A 20,624-nucleotide genomic window follows, 5' to 3' on the forward strand; every position below is an offset into this window, starting at 1 on the left:
CAGTCTTTTTTGAAAAGCTCTTTTAGTTATGTCATATGAAACTTTTGCAGCCTCATACGTCAGTAAGATCCTGCACTGCGCAGGGGCGACAGTGTCAGCGTCTGAACCAGAGGAAGAAACCGGCTGCAAAACAGGAGTGGACAACCACTGAATGATGGTAATATAAGTGATAAATGGATGTAGATACCCTGACGTTAGTGTAGACGACTGTCGTTCGTTCTCCGTCTGCACTTATACTTGACAAACTGCACCGTGTTGACATGTTTACTCTGCATAAATGTAAACAAGCTAAAACAAGTGAAGGCTAAACTTCCGCTAGTGAGTGTTTCACATAAAAAATAATTCCTCTAAAAATTCCTTCACTAGTCTGGCGAGAGTTGTGTGTCATTTGTAACATAGCCTGTTTGCTAACAGGAAATAAGTAACCGAAGGTAATGATATGAAAGGACGCTGCCGCGAAGCCAAGTTAAGTTTAAATATAGCAACACATAAACAGCACACTTTTTGCAGTGTAACACGTGCCCTCAGAGTTTACACGCAACACAAATTAAACATTTTGAAATTAAACAGTGACATTGGCTACAATTAAGGGTACAAGTCAAGACCAGTGGTCTTTTTTTCTTAAATGTCAGTCAGAATTCGTCTCATCCTACGAAGTGTCACATGTCCGGCTGCTAACGTGTCATCTAGTTCAACAGGTGTGGGCGGGGTCAAGTGTATACAGGTGAAAAGAGGTCATAAAACTCATGTAGCATATAACTCAGTCACTTAACAAAGATTAATCACTGATCCTGATAATCCCATTTTAGTAATTTTTTTTAAGGGAAATGTCTACAATGTACAGGTTTCCTGCTTCTCTGTGTTTTGTATTGTATGATTCTCAGCTGCATTAGATTTTGAATTGTTCAGGCTTTGTAAACTTTGTAAAGAAGTCATATTTTGGATCTTGTGTCTGGTATTTTATATAATTTTCTCACCATTTACTGACCAAACAAGTAATAATTTTATTTGGCAGGTTGTTGATAGTGAAATTAACTGATAGTTGAGGGCCTACATCAAACCTACAATTCAGAAGCACTTCAGTCACAGTTGCTTTCCACCACTTACAAACAGTTTTTATTTACTGTTCAAGAACTATGCTGACAGATGAATGTAACTTGAACTGTCATTCATTAGAAATGACAAAGTGAAGCAGTATGATACTCTAATAAAACCAGCTGCCAGTACAGACAGGTCTCGTTTGACCCTGACTGTCACTGTCTAGTTGGCTGTTTTTCAGTTAATATATTGCTTGGCAAAAGATTGTACAACTCTTTGAATCTCAGATTCAAAATATTTCCTCAACAAAGCACATTTGCTGAAATAATTGCTTCTTTCCTAACTGAGTGCTGCTGTTCTGCAGGCTGCACCAGGGTCATTTCTGGTGTTATCTGCCTTCATTTTGGGGCTTTTCCATGTGGAAGCAACACCAGACACCTTGAGCTCTCAGGATGCTTCTTTCTGTCAGTAAGTAGATCATAATGCTTCAGAAAGCTGTGATCATAGTGAATAGCAATGACAAGGAAACCATAAACAAAATGAACACGGCAAAGACAAGAATCTGAACTGAAGTTTTGTTTGCTCACTGAATGTCACGCACTTTGCAGTATGGAACTTTTTTTGGCCACCTAAGTTGGCCATCGTAATATCAGACCGTGAGTCTGTTTACTCTGCCCTCAGTACAGAATGTAACATAAATCTGTGTAGAATGAGTTTCAGCTTCTATCTCTCATCATTAAAGTGGCGGACTAGAAGTGATCTATCCAGAGCTGGACATCGATGAATGCATCATAATTCCAAAGGACCGGAAACTCAGAGAGAAAGTCAGCACAGTTTGGGAAGCCCCAGAGATTTACTTCACTGCAGCACAAAAGGTAAGAGATGTATGTGTGTCAGAGTAATCAAATAGCTCTAGTGGGCCTGAATAGTATTTACAGTGCAGTGATTATACTTTGTTATAATTATTAATTAAATATGAGACTGTCACTTTTTCCTTGGTAGACTGAATGGTCACAGAACACATATATTTTATATAATGTTAACTGATCCATTAGTTCTTCAGTACATCTTAGAATATTTAAACTGTATACTGCAGATTTAAGCAAGTTTTTAATAGTTTATCTTTCCTCCACCCTAATTAAACAGAAGCATATGTATTATATCTCAGAGAAAGGGGTCTGAAATATGTTAAAAGGTTTTATGAGGATGTTTTTGACATTATACCGTCTGTGAAGTTTTGTCTTTATGTAATCAGTATTATTTGGCAAACATGCACATGCTTATTTTTAACACTAGAGTGCAGTAATGTATAAAACAGGCTGCATCATAGCTTTAACAGAGGCAGAGCAGGCCATGGGTTTTTAGTGCCACAAGAAACAAAATGTTCACAATAGCTGGCAAAACGACAAGCATCAGAAAACACTTCAGCAATATTTAATATGTCAGTCTACTCTTCAGATTTGAGCATCTCTGTCACTTTCTATTATCTGCATCACCTCTGCTGATTACCAGTTCACTGTGATAATCTTTAGCACCACAGTGGGGTGCTAGCACCTCATACTCATGAGCCACCTGAGGAACAATTGTGTTAAACCAGTTATGTTGTATCTGCACATGTAGTTTATGCTATTTAGAACATCATATAACATAAATTATAAAGCTTGTAATACTGTCATTGTTATCCTTAATTCAGTAACTTATGATTGCTCCATTTTGATAGAGAAAAACTCTAATCATATCAGTGACGTTACAGACAATAAATCCCCCGTCCTCAGTTAGGTGTCAGTTGCAGTTATTAGAATGAACTGCAGCAGACAGCAAACAAAGCTGTGTATGCTTTAGAGAATTAGTGTGTGAAACAGTATTCTTTAACAGTAAATCAAATTTAAGAACAAAATCACTTTAAGTCAAGTTTAAAAGCACAGTAGCTCAGAGATAGAGCAGAATAAGATTCATAGATTACTAATAATAATTCATCTACCAAAATGACTAGGCTGCAATCCAAAGTAATGCATTAAAACTACTGTTTAAAGTCTGAATGTAGTGTAAAAAATTTAGTTACATTTGATATAATGGAATAAAATAATGCAGTGTCAGAATGTCATTTGCTGATGATAACATAGGAAGATTGGAAATGCTTGTAAGAAGAGAATGACATTAACATCACAGTCAGGAAATACCCTTTAAATGACATGAACTGAAAGGAGACACGAATGTGGAGAATGGGTTGACAGAACATGAAGTAGGGTTTGAATGTCATGTTCCTCTTTAAATACTTACTCTTTTCATGCCAGACATGAAATCATCACAGCGATTCATTCACATGACCTGTGTAGTGATCATTTATTTATAAGTGTATTTTCACTTTCTATGTGGTTTTATTGTTGAGCGACAGATTGAGAGAGATACACCTCCCAGTCCACAGAACCCCCTGCTGAAGTTGACAATGAAATTACATCAAGTGTACACCAAATCTTATATCTGTAAATTGAAAACTTAAATTGAAAGCCACCTCGATTTAGGAGCTAGTTTATGAATTCCAGAGCTAAGCAGTCTAGCTTGAACATGATCTATTGCCCTTCTCTCGCTCAAACTCCCTTTGATCTATGGTCGTATTATCTATAATGCTGTCTTACATGATTCTCTTTTATTGCCAGAATCAGTGCTAGACAGCAAAACAGATTACATGTTAGATTAAATCAATACAAACTTTATTTACTGGGCTTTGAAATGTAATTCTCCATTTCTCCTGACACTTAAGCAAACACGCACTGTTGAAGGCTCAGATTGTTGCCTGTGGTTCTGTGGTTGGTCTGCTGGTCCACCACGCTTTCTGTCACTGTGCCATGCTGCCAGCGCTGCTGCTATTCTTTGCCACTCAGCTCTTGTACCCAGTAGTAGGAATACAGAATAGTGGCCGCTCAGGCTCAAATCCACCCACTGTAACACCCACTTCATTACTGGGACGGGATGCATGCCTGCTGAGTAATTGTAATGGAGCGCAATGGGCAGTAGTCCCATAAACCCGCCTCTAAATAGGTGCTCATGACCAAAAACAAAAGCAAAGGGCCACAGAAACTGCAGATTTCTGTGTCCAAACTTCAGAGCAGCGATTCACCACTTGAACTCATGTGTTAGCAAAACCTGGCATGTGTGTTAATGAAGCATTTTTAGAAGTCCTAATTACACTCACAAGCCTCAAAAGCATCTACAGTTTGATACAAGTGGGATATGTATTGGCTAACGGTACTAAACTATAACAACATGATTTAGTTAGTCTGATAAATAAAGTTACATAAGTTAGATAGCAGACCTGACTATATTATCTAATGAGAACATGCTCTGAAATCACTGTAATAAACTGAAAGTGCAGATTGCTGGAGGTCACAATGTAAATGTTAAAGGTCATGAACTTTCTCTCAGTTGACTTTATGAAAATATTAACCTCTGAACTTTAAAAGGAGAACAGTAGAAAATGAAACTTTCTTCTGCTTCATTTCCTGTTGAAGAAGGTCTTGAAATACTGTACTTTAATTGTACCATCTAGACTAAGAAAAGCTTTGCACTAAAAGAAAAAGCTAGTGTTTTGAGGCAAGGTCCTAACATTGGTGTGATAGTAAGACAGCTACAAACTATTCTTTGTTGAAAGAAGACCTATAGATGTTCTTGATTGTAGTCCTCATTGTAATATCCAAAATTACAAAGAACAGTCACCTGATAGTAAGTGGAAATTAAGGTCATTACTTGCTCCAGTCTCACACCCCTGATAAATTGTCTTGGTAGTGACCACAGCCATCAGTAAACTTCAATTTTATCAAGAGAAAGTGTCAAAATGATCAAACTAATAAGCAGAAGGGAATTCTAATGTAATTTAATTAATCTAAAATTCTCATGTTTGACATACCATAGGAATGACTCCCAACAAAACCAGATAATAATGATGTCAGTTACTATTTGAGACTTGATTTAGGAAAGAAGCCCCCCCCCCCCCCGAGATGATATGCTCAGCAGGCCTAACACGAGAGCCAGTGCTGTGCATTCATAGCATCCTTCCTGGTTTTCCAGACCAACTCTTCTGTTTGTTACAGTGACACCTTGCTGTGTTAAGTGTCTCTGAAGAATGATCTCAACAAAGAGATACCCTCAGGAGCAAGGAATCAAACCTGTAATTGGAACCAATTTCCTGGAGACTCATAAGATAAATATGTTTATGAAATCATTTTTTATGTGTAGGAAAGTCAGCCCACAGTTGATTGGCATAAACAAGTTTGCCCAGTTTTGCACAGAAAAATAACCTTTGCTAACACTGTGCTACCTGTATGAGAGATCATTATTTACTTACTTTTTTAATGTTAGACTGCACCAAAGTAACTTTTTTTAAATTATAAATCATTCAATAAAAAATTAGATTAATTGTATGGTTTATGCTGTGAAATGTTTATAAATGTCAAAAGAATGTATTTACACCCTGTCGTGTTTAAAGTCTATGCTCTTAGTGTGTCAGTGTAACATAATGTCTGCTGTAAATGCCAAGATGCTTTTAGGAAATTCTGTTTCACAGAAAGGGAGAGGTGCACAGGTTCTGTTGATGGAAGCCCTTTGGAAAACAAACTTTGCCTGCAGAAAAGAATAAAAGAATAGTGAAAATTAAGAAGAAGACAAAAATAACCAAAGAACTCTGAGCTAGAAAGGATTAAAAAGCTCTGTATATATTTGGCTACATGTCAAATCGTCCAGGTGTGCTTTTGGCACACACAACCAAGGAATGTTAAAATGAGTTCCTTTTGAGCTTTTTTTTATTAACATTATTATTATTTAACAGCACTGTTACATGTATTTTAGTAGGCCCAGTATTTTGCTTACAAGACAGTTCCTTATAAAAAAACATGTAGTGTCACTTTACCATGCAAGCTGTTTTGGTAAGTATGTGAATTCATATATGTGTGTGTGTATGTATGGATGTATATATAAATATATATATGCATGTGGGTGGGTGTGTAATCTATTTTATGTATTTGTATATTAACATACTCTACACATTATTTGAAATCATTTTGAATCTTAGTTTTAATACACACACATTCATCATTCCTGGATGTACTTGGTGTAAACAACACAGGCCACAGGAGCTAGCTTTACCTCGTAGTTACTCCAAAAGTGGAGACAGTTTTGGAGTTGTTGTTTTCTTTTTTTCTTTTTTCAGTAAGGACCATAGCCACAGGGCACATTCTTAGACATGGGGGATTTCAAAGCCTTGTTTTTGGGTAGACATTTCTTGCATCTGGTGGATGGAATGAGGGTTTAAACCATTACTGCGATTAGAGCTGCCTCACTATGATCTCTTGAGCTTGCTTACTGCTGCTAATAGCTGTTTCCTCTCTATTTCCCTCTATCTTTTTCTTTTTCGCTTTCTCTCTCTCTGTGAATGATTTTTATGCTTTGCTAAAACATGTGGGGGCGTTGAGAGAGGATTTAAATGCAACGATCCCCCTCCTCTTTTTTTTTTTTTTGGTGAATCTCAGCGTTCTTTTCTGCAAGCCTCTGATGACGACAGGGCAGCTTTAAGCCTGGCAGTGCCCACGGCAGGCTGCCGTCTCAGCGCTGCCCACTCTCCTCTGTGTTGGCATGCTGGAGAAAGCGAGGGTGGGGTTCCTCTCTAGCAGACCCTGTCATTCCTAGGAAAGCCTACATGTCCACCCATGCAGGATTCCTGATAGGTCTTCATGGGGGGGAAGTGAGAATGCAGTGATCGGGATTTTATTTTCAGTAGGCGATGGCCTTTATTCAGTGAAGAGTCATGGATGTATATTTAGATAAACAGACAAGGCACTTCCTTGAGCCTTTATATGACAGTGAGGGTCAACAAGTGAAATATGTACTGTAATATCCATCTAATTGCATATTCACTGTCATCAGGTGGGTGTTTTTGGCTCTGCTGGATTAAATCAGTGTGTTTGGCTGAGATTCAGAGAGTTTATTTCCTTAGCTAATGTTCCCCTTTGTCATTATAACACCATGTTAAGCTGACCCGTGTCCCGCTCCATTCAGTCATTGCCCATTACTACACAGCATATATGATTCATGCACGCTTCTGAAGAGGAAAGAATTACAACCCTGTGATACTAGTATGATTGATTATGCATATTCAGGGGGATGAAGAGAGGCAATAAACCTCCCAAGCCATCATCTCACACAGAAGAATAATTTATGCCTCGCGAAGCAGATCTGTGGCGTGCAGACGACTTCAGGTGAAAGCGAAACTATTTGCTCACTGTAGCGCAGTAAGGTTTCAGTTTTGCCCATTGGTTGGCAGGACTGAGGGCAAAAGGATGTGTGCAGGTGTCTTTCAGGCTTAACTAAGACTGCACCTGACACATTTATATCTTATGAGCATTATTTAATTTTTTTTTCTTATTTCTCTCACCTCCTTTCCCTTTCTTCTTCATCCCTCTACTCACCCATGCATTTACTGGTATACTGACAGTCTATTTTATTATTTGAAGCTACCGTTTTGTACCCTATTGTTCCAGTAGCATGGTATTCCTTCACCTTATATTTGGTCTAAGCGCGTAGGCAGCAATACTTTTACTCTGTGGCTGTGAGTAAAATATGATTTCAATTACCATGAAAATGTATTGTATTATCAATGGGAGGATAAGAACAGATTAAGGAAGCTCTGGGATGCTCTTACAGATGACAATGGTCAGGTTTCTATGCAAGCAGCAGTATTGGAGAAAATTATTTTCACCATTTGACAAAAGCTCTGAGGAAAGGAGGTGGTTGAACGCGTAAAGCCGACCCAGGCCCTGATATGTTTAAGATGAGATTTTGATACATAGGAACTTTTTTTTAGCATTGACATTACATGGACATCATTTTTGAAAGGGCAACTTTTTTAACATAGCAAACCAACCAAGTAATAAAAATACAAGCATCCATTGTTGGAGAGAATGTGCAAAAGTTAAAATTTAGATCCAAATTTGCAAAGAAGCGTCGGCACAGAGGCAATAGCAAACACTTGGAGAAGCAGCAGGTCTTTAATAAAAATACCACCTGAACCTGTGCCTCCTGATTATTATTCAGTATTCACACAGAAATTCTATCTTGTCAGTTCATATACATTGACGGCAAGATCTGTTCAAACAGAGATTCATAATCTGCATGGGAAGTGCATCTGCTGCTGTGGATACTTAGACAAACATACAAGATTAAATTTCTATTTATATGAGCCACAGAAACCTAACATTTGCCAGGGAATCATTGTAAGATCTGGAGACGACTCGGTTGCACTTTGGCACAGTAAGAAACTTGTACATTTCGGCCCAGCAGGGAAATGTCTGCAGCCTCATGACACCCAAAAATTTTGTTCTCATTTTGTCTTCTTATCTTGTGTGTTATATGATTTCAAGAAATCTCTGGATGTGAATGTGCTTTTTTTTTTTAATGAGCTCCTTCCTTTTGTGAGGATGGAAATTGAACTGTAAACTTCAATTTAAATTCTTATTTGTAGAATAATTTATCTTAGATTCATAGTGTGTGAATATAGACACTCTTCATAACTTTACAGACAGGAGTACTGTGGTACTTACACTTGAAACTGAGATAATTGACTTTCTTTCTTCTTTGACAGCCTCTTTTCTTTTAGAACTAAGTAATCACAAAGTTAAAAGTGATCATGTGAAGTTTACTTAAGACCCAGATGCTTGGCTTAGTGGCGTGTTGCCCAAAATGTTTTGTGCTTCTCATTTGTGGTCCGGCACAGGGTTTAGTTACAGTCGTGTCCCAATCCTCTGATTCACCTTCTTTAAGAACAGCTTCGGGGCTGCTCATAATGCTTAACTCTCCATAATGCCATCCCCTTCATCTCCCCAGTGGTCTTATTGTCTTAACTCTGGATGGAGAAACAGAGTGTTAAGAAAAAACAGGTTAATACACATTTGGCACAGTGAAAGTAAAGTATCTTTTCAAAGATACACTCTATTCAGGGTTTTTTTTCTCTTTTTTGAGAATGTTTTTCATCAGATGATTCCTGTTTCTCTCAACTTGTTTAGTTACTCTGTCAGTCTGTTTTACTGTTTTTTTTTTTTAAATATACTACCAGTGATTCGCTTTGCTTTTGGCATGAAAGGCTGCTAATGGTAACAGCAATCAGGTCCATTGATGTGTTGATTGATCAGAGAACAGGGGATGATAAAACTGCCTTCCTTGTCATTTCTCCTGATCCTGTAGTTTGGAAGCAGAGAAAATGTTATGCAAATGATTTGTTAATCCCTTTACATTATTTGTTCCATTTCTCCCTTTCGTTTTCACACTCAATTTCTAGCACAGCAAGCTGACAGGCGGACACCCTCAGATTGCTAATTCTTAAGATAGAAAAAAAAGTCAGCCATCCATCACATTTAGAATATACTTGCTTCAATTAATTAATTTGTCTTGAATATTTTACCTGAAAAGTGCACAAATAGACCTCGAAAGCCCTTCAAGTACTTCACTTTAGAGACTCTAAACTTTTAACCTCTTTCCCTTCTTTTATGTATATTTTCTTAAATGCTTTCACCAGCAGATTAACAGTCTCTCAAGGAAAACATTGACCTGAACAATTAAGGATATAATATCAGCATAAGCAGGATAAGACAGCTGAGTCTAAGCCGAGAGAGCAGTGGCACATGAAAATGTGACCAGTGTTTTTTTTTTTTTTTCCCCCATAGTTTTGTTGTCCCAAAGGTTGGTGTTAAAAATAATAAGAAAGAGGTGGGATGGTCTTAGATTCAAGAAGCTTAAAATGCAAAATCTCAAATAAGCCCAATTTTCCCTAGCCAATCGCGTTGCATTTTGGTGGGTTTGTGTTGATCGTCTCAACTGACTCACATACCGCCCCTCCCCAAATAAAAACACTAGAGATTTACGTGGCTTTTCAAAAAATGTATCTAGACATTTATCCAGCTTAATCTTCTTAACATATTAAAGTGATTTGCTTTACCCTGAAGTGGCTGAAGCTGCAAGCTCACCGCCCCTCATGGCACTAAGACCTAAGAGGCATTGTGGACATCTTCCGCTCTTGAAAAAGAGAGAGGTGGGCAGAAGTCAACCTGCTTCTCAGCTGTGGAGCTGTGGCTGTCCCTGCTGTGCGTCCATTTTATTTTTTTTGTTCTGTTATTAGTCCAACTGTTGCACTCAGTCAGTGTTCTTAGGCACATGGCTCTGCCAGCACTGCCCACACTGTGGTGTGGAGGTTTGGAGCTCTCAGCTTTTGAGCTGAACTGAAAGAGCTCTCTCACAGAGTAGGTGTTGGCAGGATGCTTTGTTTCTTTCTGTGAATGTCATGAGAGGTATGGATAATGAGAAAACTGAAGCACAGTGATGGCATGATTTATCTGGGTGCCAACTCTATGCCTGACTGCAGATTTGGGCATTTTCAGATAGATGATGCGCTTAACCTTTTCTTCAGACGCGACACAAATCTGAGAATCGGTAGTGACGGTTACAATGTGTTTTTCTTTAAAACACCACTTCACAGGCCGGGCAGCTAAAAGGTCTTGGTCAAACTCAAGTACAGCTAATGTCTTTATTTGGCATAATGCTCCATGGATGCACCTCAGGGCATTAATTTTGCCAGATCGCATCAGCAGAACTGTAAGTTTACACTTGGAGACATTCATTGTAGCTGAAGCCTGGGTCCATTTATTGTCTTAATGGTATTTAGCGTAATGTCCGTCAAAGTTAAATCAGACGTGATGGGGTCAAAGTAAATGTGGCCGTGCTACAAGCCTAATTCATTTTATTTGGACAAGAGTTTAAAGAGTTCCCTGAAATATAGAGACAGTTTTACAATGATCTGAAAAATATCTCTGCAAATTAGTTTCCAGATTTCTTATTTCATGGATAAATATGTATTGTTTATGACAAATAAGGAAGGGTTTTTGGTCAAGGACTGCTTTATTGGTTACCTAATTAAGACAGCAGTTATTCTGACATGCCAGACCAAAAGCAGTGAACTACTTTTGTGGTGAGGACATTAGGTTTACTTAGGTTTTACCACAGAACTCTTAAAAACTCCAAAAAATAGCAGTAGAGAGCAAAAGATTTCAACACTGCAGCTATGAAATCACATATTTAATACATTTTGAATGTTTTCTGTAGGCCTGCAACTTAATTATTATATAATAATGGATTAATTGCTTTGTCTATGAAATAGTCAAAAACATCACAATTTCCTATAGGGTATCATATTTAGACCACTTGTTTTGTGTGACCACCAACTCAAAAGCCAAAGTTTGTGACAGTTTACTGTCACATAAGAGAAAGAGAAGCAACAAATCTTGTCATTCTTGTTTGAAAACAAATAAGAAGTTATCAAAATAGTTACTCATTCATTTTATGTCAATCCAATAACCAGTCGTTTCAGGTTTTTACAGCACTTAGTGCTTGCAGCTAAAGAATGTAATGCTCTTGTAATCTGACAAAATGTGCCCGAGTTTAGAAGAAGATATAATTGACATAGTTAAATTTGTGTAGCATACAAATATAGCAGGAAATACATTTGCTTCTAACTAGACAATATATGTAGAGAGCGCATAGTGATTTCTTACTCTTGCAGAGAACATATACTGATCAGCCACAGCATCAAAACTAGTTAACTGGTTTTAATGTTGTGGCTGATTGGTGTATATCCCTGTCCTATACATGCTGTACCACAATGATTTGACCATTATCTGTTTCTGTTAATATGGCCACTTATTAGGATGCCTGATGAAATGAAATTCATTGTTTCACTCTATCTCTTCTCTTATTCATTCTGACAGGTACTTGACCTCCTGTGCTTGGAGGCAATGTCTGACAGGTGTTAAAATCATACACTGAGGCTGTCCATACAAAATGTTGTTGAACGTAACACAGCTCCACACAGTCGAGCACTTCAAACAAACTATGAGTGGTTGCTTCTTTTCATATCACAGAGAATAGGAGAAATTGATTGGAACTGGGAGGCTTAGGACTGGATTTTCCTCAACCATAATATTTTTTCTTTAACAACTGCAGCTTAAATTTAGATTTTTTCTGGCTTTGTTTTTTATTTCTTTGTCCAAATCCTATCGAGTGGTGCTTCAGGTTTTTTCCTTGAGTAAAAAGTTGATATTGTTGTGGGGAGGGAGAAAGGACTTTTTTTTCATGTGTGCAGGAATGTAGATTTCTTCCCCCCGTGAAATCCTAATTGTGCCTTGGAGGGCTGGTAGGGTATCTCTGCTCGGCTCAGCTCAACAGGATTTGTGTCTGTGTATGTTAGAGTATGTCTCTTAGCTTGAATGCGGATATAACCCTTTCATTGCACAAGCTGCTGATTTTTCATATTTGCCGATAGGCTGATCCTGTGCATCCGTAGCTTTTTGTGGAAGACATTGAAAGTTTTTGTGAGGGAAGCTTCCATATTAAATTTTTTTCCCTAAAATATTTGATATTCTTAACAGTTAATGCAGATAACAAGTGGACCTCTTTCTGTGGATCAACCATCTTTGAAAATTAAGCTCCTGAGAGCAGGCCACGTCAATAGTGTATGGTCAGATTGAGAATATATGTTAGGTCAAAACTACATCTGTCCTGTGCGCTTCTTGAATTATTGCTGTGCATTTATCTATGCAAATCCAGGATAAGATCCTATCTGCCTGCAGCGACATATCCCCCTGGATTTGGTCTATGTGAGTTAGGCAGGTTATCGTTGACAGTCAAAAAGGAATTGCAACAACATATATACGAAGATTATTGCTGTAGTCATTAATTGTTGCTTGAAAGGGGATTAGGATTACCAGTCCTATAGAACACTCTAGCACCTGTCCTTCCTCATATCTAACAATGTTACTTCAGTTTTCCTTATTTCAGTATCAGTTCAAGTTGGCAAAATAAAAAAGGCTGATTTATTCAAATGAATCATCAACGCTGGAAATGATTCAATATGTGCCACATTCAGATGGGTGATATATTATTCCCTTGGGGAGAGGCAAAGATGGAGCTGTGGAGCTGTTTTATTTGTGCTGTCTTTATCAGTGTGTCAGGCAGAGAGGCTGAGCTTGTTCTCTATGAATGGACGAGCCCTTGAACCATAAACCTGTACCTCCTCTGATAACAGTTTCTGCATTGTGATATAAGTGCCATTCTCTGTGATGTCCTCTCTGACAGCGCTAAATATATCAACATACACAAAATGATCTGTCAGACGAATTATTTTATTTCAGCCAGTTCTCCAAAACTAAGGATTTTCAGTGCTACGTGTGCAGTGTGTGTTTTTGAAGACATATTGTGGATTTTGTTAAGGATTCAAAGCAAAGCACAGTATTGTGGTTGCATTTCACCAGCTTTGCTATTCATGCTCTTAATGTTTTGCCTTTAGGTGAACGTTTTTACTGTACTTTTTTGTCTTCCATACCCTGTGCTGCATATCATTTAATGCTATTTCTGCTGCTGGAACCTCAGACTGCTCTGACGTCTGAGATTGCCACATCTTCTAAGGTGATAAGAGTGCTCCCTGAATTACTCAGAGCCCGTGTGATGACATGGCCCTGATTGTCAGACGGGTGGGCTGGTGACACTGGAACACAGACGGTGCTTGTCTGTTTGAAATATTCTGTTTCAAGCTTCCAAGCCCTGGGCAGTCCTTTCTCCCAGTCTCCCAACACCCAGCTTCGCCCACTGAAACAAGACTCTTCCATACTGGAAAATCCGGCCCTGTCAACTGGCAGTCTGGACTAGGTTCAGCCCACATGCCAAGCACCCCCCCCACCCCCCACCGCCACTTCCACCCCTTAATAGGCACTAGAGTTTGCCACCCCATGTAGATGCCTTTTGGTCGCCATCCATGGATGGCGTCAATAGCATCTTCCTACACAACAGTGACTGAACGGAGGGCACAAGAAAATGTGGGAATAATTTACACTTTCTCACTGTACTACCATCAGAAACCATAATTAATCATGATAGAAAAAATGTGGAAGCCATCTTGGCTGGTGAAACACACAGTGCCTGTGAACAGCCCTGACACCTTTAACAGCTCTGATGGCCAAATAGGAATGGGTGTCAGAGTGCTTACAACTAAGCTGCCTTCATGGCAGCATGTAACCCATCGTCTTCAGAATTGTGTCTGCTGCATGACGGTTCTCCATGAAGTGTAACTGTCATAAGCCTTTATCTATTTTATTTAATTAAAATGCAATTACAGACAGTCTCAAGTCTGTCAAAATGTGGCAGTAAGTGTCCAAATAGATGTGACAAAAGCAAAAATGGAAGAATTGGTTTCCGTAAGAACAAAATAGCTGCCAAAATAAAATGTGATGACCCAGATAAAGTAAATTTTTAGAACATGTTAAATATGAGCTTAGGGTTTCACAGCTTTGAAATCTCATGTCATGCACTGTGTAAACTTGCTGTTTTCAGTTGCACATACACCAAACTAAAATATCCACTAATCCCAGAAGATCTTTATTATTTTACTTTTCATCCTCCAAATTCCCCTAAGGGCCTCTAGGATCAAAATAGTTGATTTAGATTCCCAAATCCCGGTGAAGTAATTAGAATGTGCTCACCATTAACTTTTATAGGCTGCACTTGGTGGTAAAATAGCAGATCTGTGACTCGAAGTGTGTGACATGCTTGACAGACTAATTATGGATATGAGTCCAGTGCTGTAATTTGCCCTGTTTGACTGTGTTGTGTTCTCAGCAGCGAAACTACATGACAAAAATATTTCCCTCTTGCCTCATTTAGCACGGGCTGGATCCGAGGCTGATATCCCGGCGCCTGGCTGCATGTTACTTCAGAGTACCTGTTAGTGGTAGTTACTGTGTTAGAACATGTGCATTTGCAGAAATGCTTTCATGGCAGTGAGTAGGTGTATGTGTGTAAAGCCACCACTAGAAAGTGTTGAAAGCCTCAGCTAGCAAGATCGCATCCAGGGTGACTAATAAGCTTAACATGAGCACGGCTGTGTTCGCAAGCATGGCGCGGTGAAAGAAGTCTTCAGTGTTGAGAGAAATGCAGAAATGGTTCCCTAGGCTGCCACTAATTCCTTAACCCCCCTCAAGCTTCAATCAGACTGTGAACCATCTTACTGTTAGCTATGGCTTCATAGCAGCTCCAAACTGCACTGCAAAAGTACAAGGCTTTACAAACAGAGTTCAGGACAGACTGCATTTAAACATTTCTAGAATTCATAAAGGAGTTGTTCACTTGTGGTTTTGGAGGCCAAAATAAAATGTATTGTTCAGGAATTTTCATGATTAATACACTCATGATTATATGTAGTGCATATATCATATAAATGATATTGCATTCTCTCATCTTCTTTCATGTGTTAATTTGATTGGAATATAGTATCTAATACATATAAAAGTGTTATGTGATTATGTAATTATGCAAACTTGTGTTTCATTTTCCGCTGTGATTCCTCTTGAACCGCTGCCTCCTCATAGCTCGCTCACTCCTCTGTTTGGCTACCTAGTGGGGATCTAGTAGCTGTGTTGTCTTTAGGCCTTAAATATGCGTTTGTATCCACATGTGGCTTTCCTTTGACCATGTGGCTCCTCGAAGTGTGGATTTATAAGCCACTTCACACTCCACTCCTGTGTGGGAGGGAGGCTGAGTTAAAAATAGGCAGGTTTGGAGGTAGTGAGCAGCCCGCACTGTGTGAGGCGCTTAAGAACACACTGAGGAGTATTGGCAGTCTGTTTGCATATCATTTATATGTGTCAATAATCAATGTGAATGTTAAACCAGTAACTGTGGTTGTTATTGGCTCGTGTGAAATTCCCCAAATCATCTTGTGTAATAGTCACAGAAGCATCAGTAGCACTCATGTTGCACCAAAGTGGCAAGAAGCTCTGACATTGTGTGTTATGGAGTTCAGTAATAATCTGTAGTTCTTTTCCTGCTGAACCACAACATCTATGACATCAAGTGGCTTCAAGCACAAAACACCACCTTAAGCTCACTGACCCTATGTGCATGTGTTTCTTTAATATACCATCTTAAAGAAGTTGTTGGACTTTTGAGAACCAGTTAAAATGTCAAAATTGAAGCAGAGGAGGCTGAGATATCCTGGCTTTTAGTCAATTCTGTCTCCTACAAATTGCATTTGTATGCTGCTAATTTGTTTTGCTGTATGCATTTTGAGAGAAGTGTAACTGCTGCCTGGATTATGTTCAGTGTTCAATGCTGTGTTTTGTACTACTCACTGTGACACTGAAGACTGGAGTTAGTATCTTGTGTGGTAAGTTTTAGGCAACAAAAGAACTTTGGTTAAGGTGAGGTTAGGAAAGGTAACAGTTAAATGTTGAGGGAGAAAACAAGTCATTGTTGAACTTTCCCTAATTAACCAAGAGCTTTGTGCACCTAAACATATTCTTAAAGGTACACTATGGACTTTATGACCACTACTAGCCCTATGGAGCAATTTTTTTTTTAGAAGTGGGTCCTGCCATTGGTTTTACACTTGTCTGATGACAGTTGGTGGTGGTAATGGTTCAAAGCAATGAAGAAAAACATTGCCAGCAAAGAAACATGGATGTAAACAGTTAACATTTCGAAATAAAAAAATATATAATAATATAATTGCAAATGTTTTATGTAGAGGAAAAATGTTTAAAATGTTTGTTAAACCAGTGTGTTTTGGTGAGAAAGACTAAATGTTAACATAAATGAAATGAATATTGTCTGTATATAGGCACATTTGATACCACACTTCCCATAACGCAGTTCTTCAACATCTTTAGGGTCTGTAGAAACCCATGGCTTTCAAACTCAGTGTTCCTAGTTTGCTCTGTTAAACATTTGTAGTTTTCTCATTACTCACTTGAGTCATTTTCTCAGACTTCAGAAAGTTTCATTTAAAGCCACAGAAGACGTTACAACAGTCTTTGCAGGCTGAGTAGTACTAATCCCTGTAATGACTTGTCAATTGACTTTGACATGCAAAATTGCTGAAGCATAGTCAGACCTTCTTTTTTTTAATGGTACCTGAGAGCTGCAGTCAATGGACAGATCATGTCTCTGTAGTCATAACAATACCTTTTTATCGCTAGAATAATAAGCTATTGTTTAACAAGATTTCATGAAATTCATCATTCCTCCTGAGACAGTTCCTCTGTAGCAGATTGCCGATCTGCCCTTTATGCCTGCCTATGAAGGAGGTTTTGTAACGCTGCTTGCAGCGGGGAAACAATGAGGTTTCAAAGCTTCTGCAGATTGTAGTTGGGTGTGTGGGGCTGTTATCAGTGACAATGAGGACCTCCTCACCTGTAAAGGTCGGTGACCTCTAGGTGAGTGGCCATTGGCCCCCTTCCATCTCCATCTCATTTTTGGGTCTACGGTTCCCCCACTCTCTGGGCAGGATTCAATTACTGCTGCCTGGCTGACCCCTGACCTCCCCTCCACCAGGATGAACCTCATCAGTGGTACCAGTGTTAACCTTCCCCATCAGTTGATCGTCTGCACCTCTCACTGCTACCCTGCCTCCGAAATTAGACCTTATTACTTTGTATAAAAGTTCACATATCTTTGCTGTCTGATTTCACTCCATACTACATTACATATTCAGTTTGATTTCAAATCTTTTTTTTAATAGTTTGGCTGCAAAAACAATGAAATTGTAGCTGAGGTTCATTTTCTTTTCTTTTTCATTTCATTTTCTCCATCATCTGACAAATTTATTTCTACTGCTGTATTTTAGAGTTTCTATTTTTCTGTATTTACAGATCGATCTTTCAACCTTGCTCTAAGCTTCAGTCGATGGTTGTTAAGCCATCGCTGTCTCTTAATCACAACACAGATACCTGTTAATTACCAAACGAGTTCAAGTGTTTTTGCTACTTAAACAGGGATTTGGGATCGATGCGTTGCTTTGCTCTGGGTCGAGTGGTGAGCACAGTTGACCATTTAATGAAATGTTGTGGGTTCTGTGCACAGAGGCTGAAGGAGATGAAGAACGGGGAGGATAAAGCAATGGGTATATTAATAGGCAGCTGCATGGATGACACTGTTTGGTATTGGGTCAGGGATAAAGCATGAACTTGTAAACTCACAGAGGGGCCTCTCCTCCCTCCCTCTTGCTAACTCACTCTCGCCCTTCATGGTGTCATCAGTTAGCAGAGCTAGGCTCAATAGCCCAGGCAGCTCTACTAGAGCAGCGATTAGACATCTCTCTGATTCTCAGCCCCAGCAGAGTTCACTCAAAGGTAAGCCAGTAGTTTGCATCCTCAGAGACACTGGTCTTCCTCTGCCTTTGTTCTTCACCGTCTTCTGTTTTGCAAATACCGTATCTATTCGATGCTACTGGCATGGTGTGGGATTTTCAAGTCATCTGTTGAGAATACAATATAAAAATGTATTTCATTAAATGAAACCTGCAGTTCAGAAATACTTTATTTAATCATAAGATCTTCAGTAAATACCCCCCCGCATTTTCATAGGTGTCACTGAAGAGAGCACTTTCCCGTTTCCTCCCTACCACTGACCAGTAGCCGTGACAGAGACGCCCAGTCAGCTGCGGGGTTTATTCCAGCCGCCTGGCGTCTGAGGTGTGGTCCCAGTGGGCCGTTTTGCTGTGATCACAGCAGGCAGTGGGAGGTTAATCCCAAGAGAATGCAGGCTCAATCTCCCCCCGCCTCCAGCCTGTACCCAGGAGCCTCACATCCCCTCCTGTATAATGGCCCGATGGAGCTACCATGGCCAGCACCTACCCAGGTTTCACTTCTGCTCTGAGCTCTCAGAATATTATGGCATTTTAAAAGCCCTGTAGCTATGATTACAGAGCATAACAGCGCAAGCATCTGCCCGCTCACCTCTTTTGCAATAATCTAAATTATGTAGGTAAAACACAGGAGCATTAAAACAATTTGAAGTCTTTACTGATAGCTTTGTGTATCCCCCAAAATCTATGGAAATGAACTGTCATCAGTGATAGATTTGATTAGCTGTAGTGTAAAAGCAAATCTTTATTTCAAATTATCATCAAGGCTCAAATGTTAAGTTTTCTCATTACTATTAATAATTAGCACTAATAAGGTAGAGCTCCAACATATTCTTGGAAAATGTGTGTGTTACAGTATCCAGATATGAGAACTAGAACTGTTTTGATATACATTTAGTTTGTTCAAGCCCTGGTAAATTATTTCAGATGGCAGAATATGCATCTGTTTTTCCCTGGAGTCTTTCGCACATATCTGTGTGTAATTAATGTGGATTTTGACAGATGGAGAAAAAAATGTCCTTGCAAGAGAGAAGGGTACATGCCACAATGTGTGAAGTGCAAGCACGGAGGGAGCTTCTTGTATTATTTGCTGCCTGTGCCAGCTGGACCAACCAGATTCTTACAGGTAGAAATTCAAGCACTAAATATGCACAGAAATCATTGAAATTCAGTGCCCACTATAAATAGGCCATGATTTTGTTGTTTACAGTTGGAAATGGATGTGAAATGTTCTTAATGTTGTTCTAAATTTGGCTTTAGGAAGACTAAGCCTGTCCTATATAGTGTATCTCTATCCATGGTAACTTTCGTGAAATATCCAATAAAGTGTCATTTCTTTGAATGAGAATTGTGACTGGAGGTCATTTTTAATTTATATGCTTAAATTGCCTTGTAGTCGGTGTGTTTGTGTGTGTGTTTGTGCGTGTGTTTGTGTGTGCATGCTGTTGTTTGAAACCATGTTATTTCTGAATGCATCAGGGTCTGACTTAAATATTAGTGTAACTACATTATCACAGTGTCTTTGCCTGGTAGCAAACATGTACAAATGAGGATTACAACTCTTGAGAAGGCAACAGGTCATGGTTGGTAAGCTGCCCGGGGGGGTCACTGATATAGAGTCACTTTTGACAGGCTGTGGAGGAGGCTCTATTGTTGCTGGTGTGTCTGGATGTTACCTGCAGGCACTATCACTGAGACTACAGTATTATCCTATTATTAGGCTTAGTTGTTTACGCTTATTACTGCTTGTCAGGTAGGCAGAGAATCCTTCTGAAAATGAGCATCTGCAGAAAAATACATGACTACTTCTTTATCTCATTCAAGTACATCGGCTTAATTTTCAGAGGCCTTTAAGAGTGTCTTGATAGGGCACAACAAACAGAAATTTAGGGGTTATGTTTACATGGGAGCATTTGAGCATTTTCTATTAAATGTTTCATTGCACCACAGACAACGTTGTTTGGCAGTCAGTGTAGGAATTTAAGAAACACTACATCTGTTTTATATGTATTAAAGCTGATAACATTATGGTCTTGCTTCAGTTGTAAGTGCATATACAGTAAGAGGACATTGTGGATTGAAACAGCCTCGATTAATGTCTCTGTTTGTAGAGGAAGTGAACAAAATAAAAAAAGCCCATCATATGGTCTGGCAGATTTTGGGCACCGGACCAGGGATGACAAATGTGCTCTCGCAATAATTCAATCTGCTCTCATAATTCTCTAACTTTTAGGGACAGACAGAATGAACATTTTCCGGCAATTAAGCCGCCAAGTCAACGTCCAATAACTGTGATCAAGTGTTAGTTAAGATGCTTTTTCTCTCACTTTATCTATTGACAGATTGAGGGGTATAAAGA

General features: G+C 39.0%; 1 protein-coding gene across 1 annotated transcript in view; it reads left to right on the top strand.

Annotated features, from left to right (window-relative positions):
• Positions 1-19: 19 nt before the first annotated feature.
• The window catches only part of LOC108878493 (phosphatidylethanolamine-binding protein 4), a 48,505-nt gene continuing 27,900 nt past the window's right edge, over positions 20-20,624 (top strand). Inside the window, exons 1-3 of the mRNA XM_018669258.2 lie at positions 20-157; positions 1,403-1,506; positions 1,781-1,913. Coding sequence (XP_018524774.1) covers positions 152-157; positions 1,403-1,506; positions 1,781-1,913 — 243 coding nt within the window. The 5' untranslated portion in view covers positions 20-151. The remainder of the gene's footprint in view (positions 158-1,402; positions 1,507-1,780; positions 1,914-20,624) is intronic.

The sequence above is a fragment of the Lates calcarifer genome, linkage group LG13 (genome assembly GCF_001640805.2).
Source record: "Lates calcarifer isolate ASB-BC8 linkage group LG13, TLL_Latcal_v3, whole genome shotgun sequence".
Taxonomy (NCBI): domain Eukaryota; kingdom Metazoa; phylum Chordata; class Actinopteri; family Centropomidae; genus Lates; species Lates calcarifer.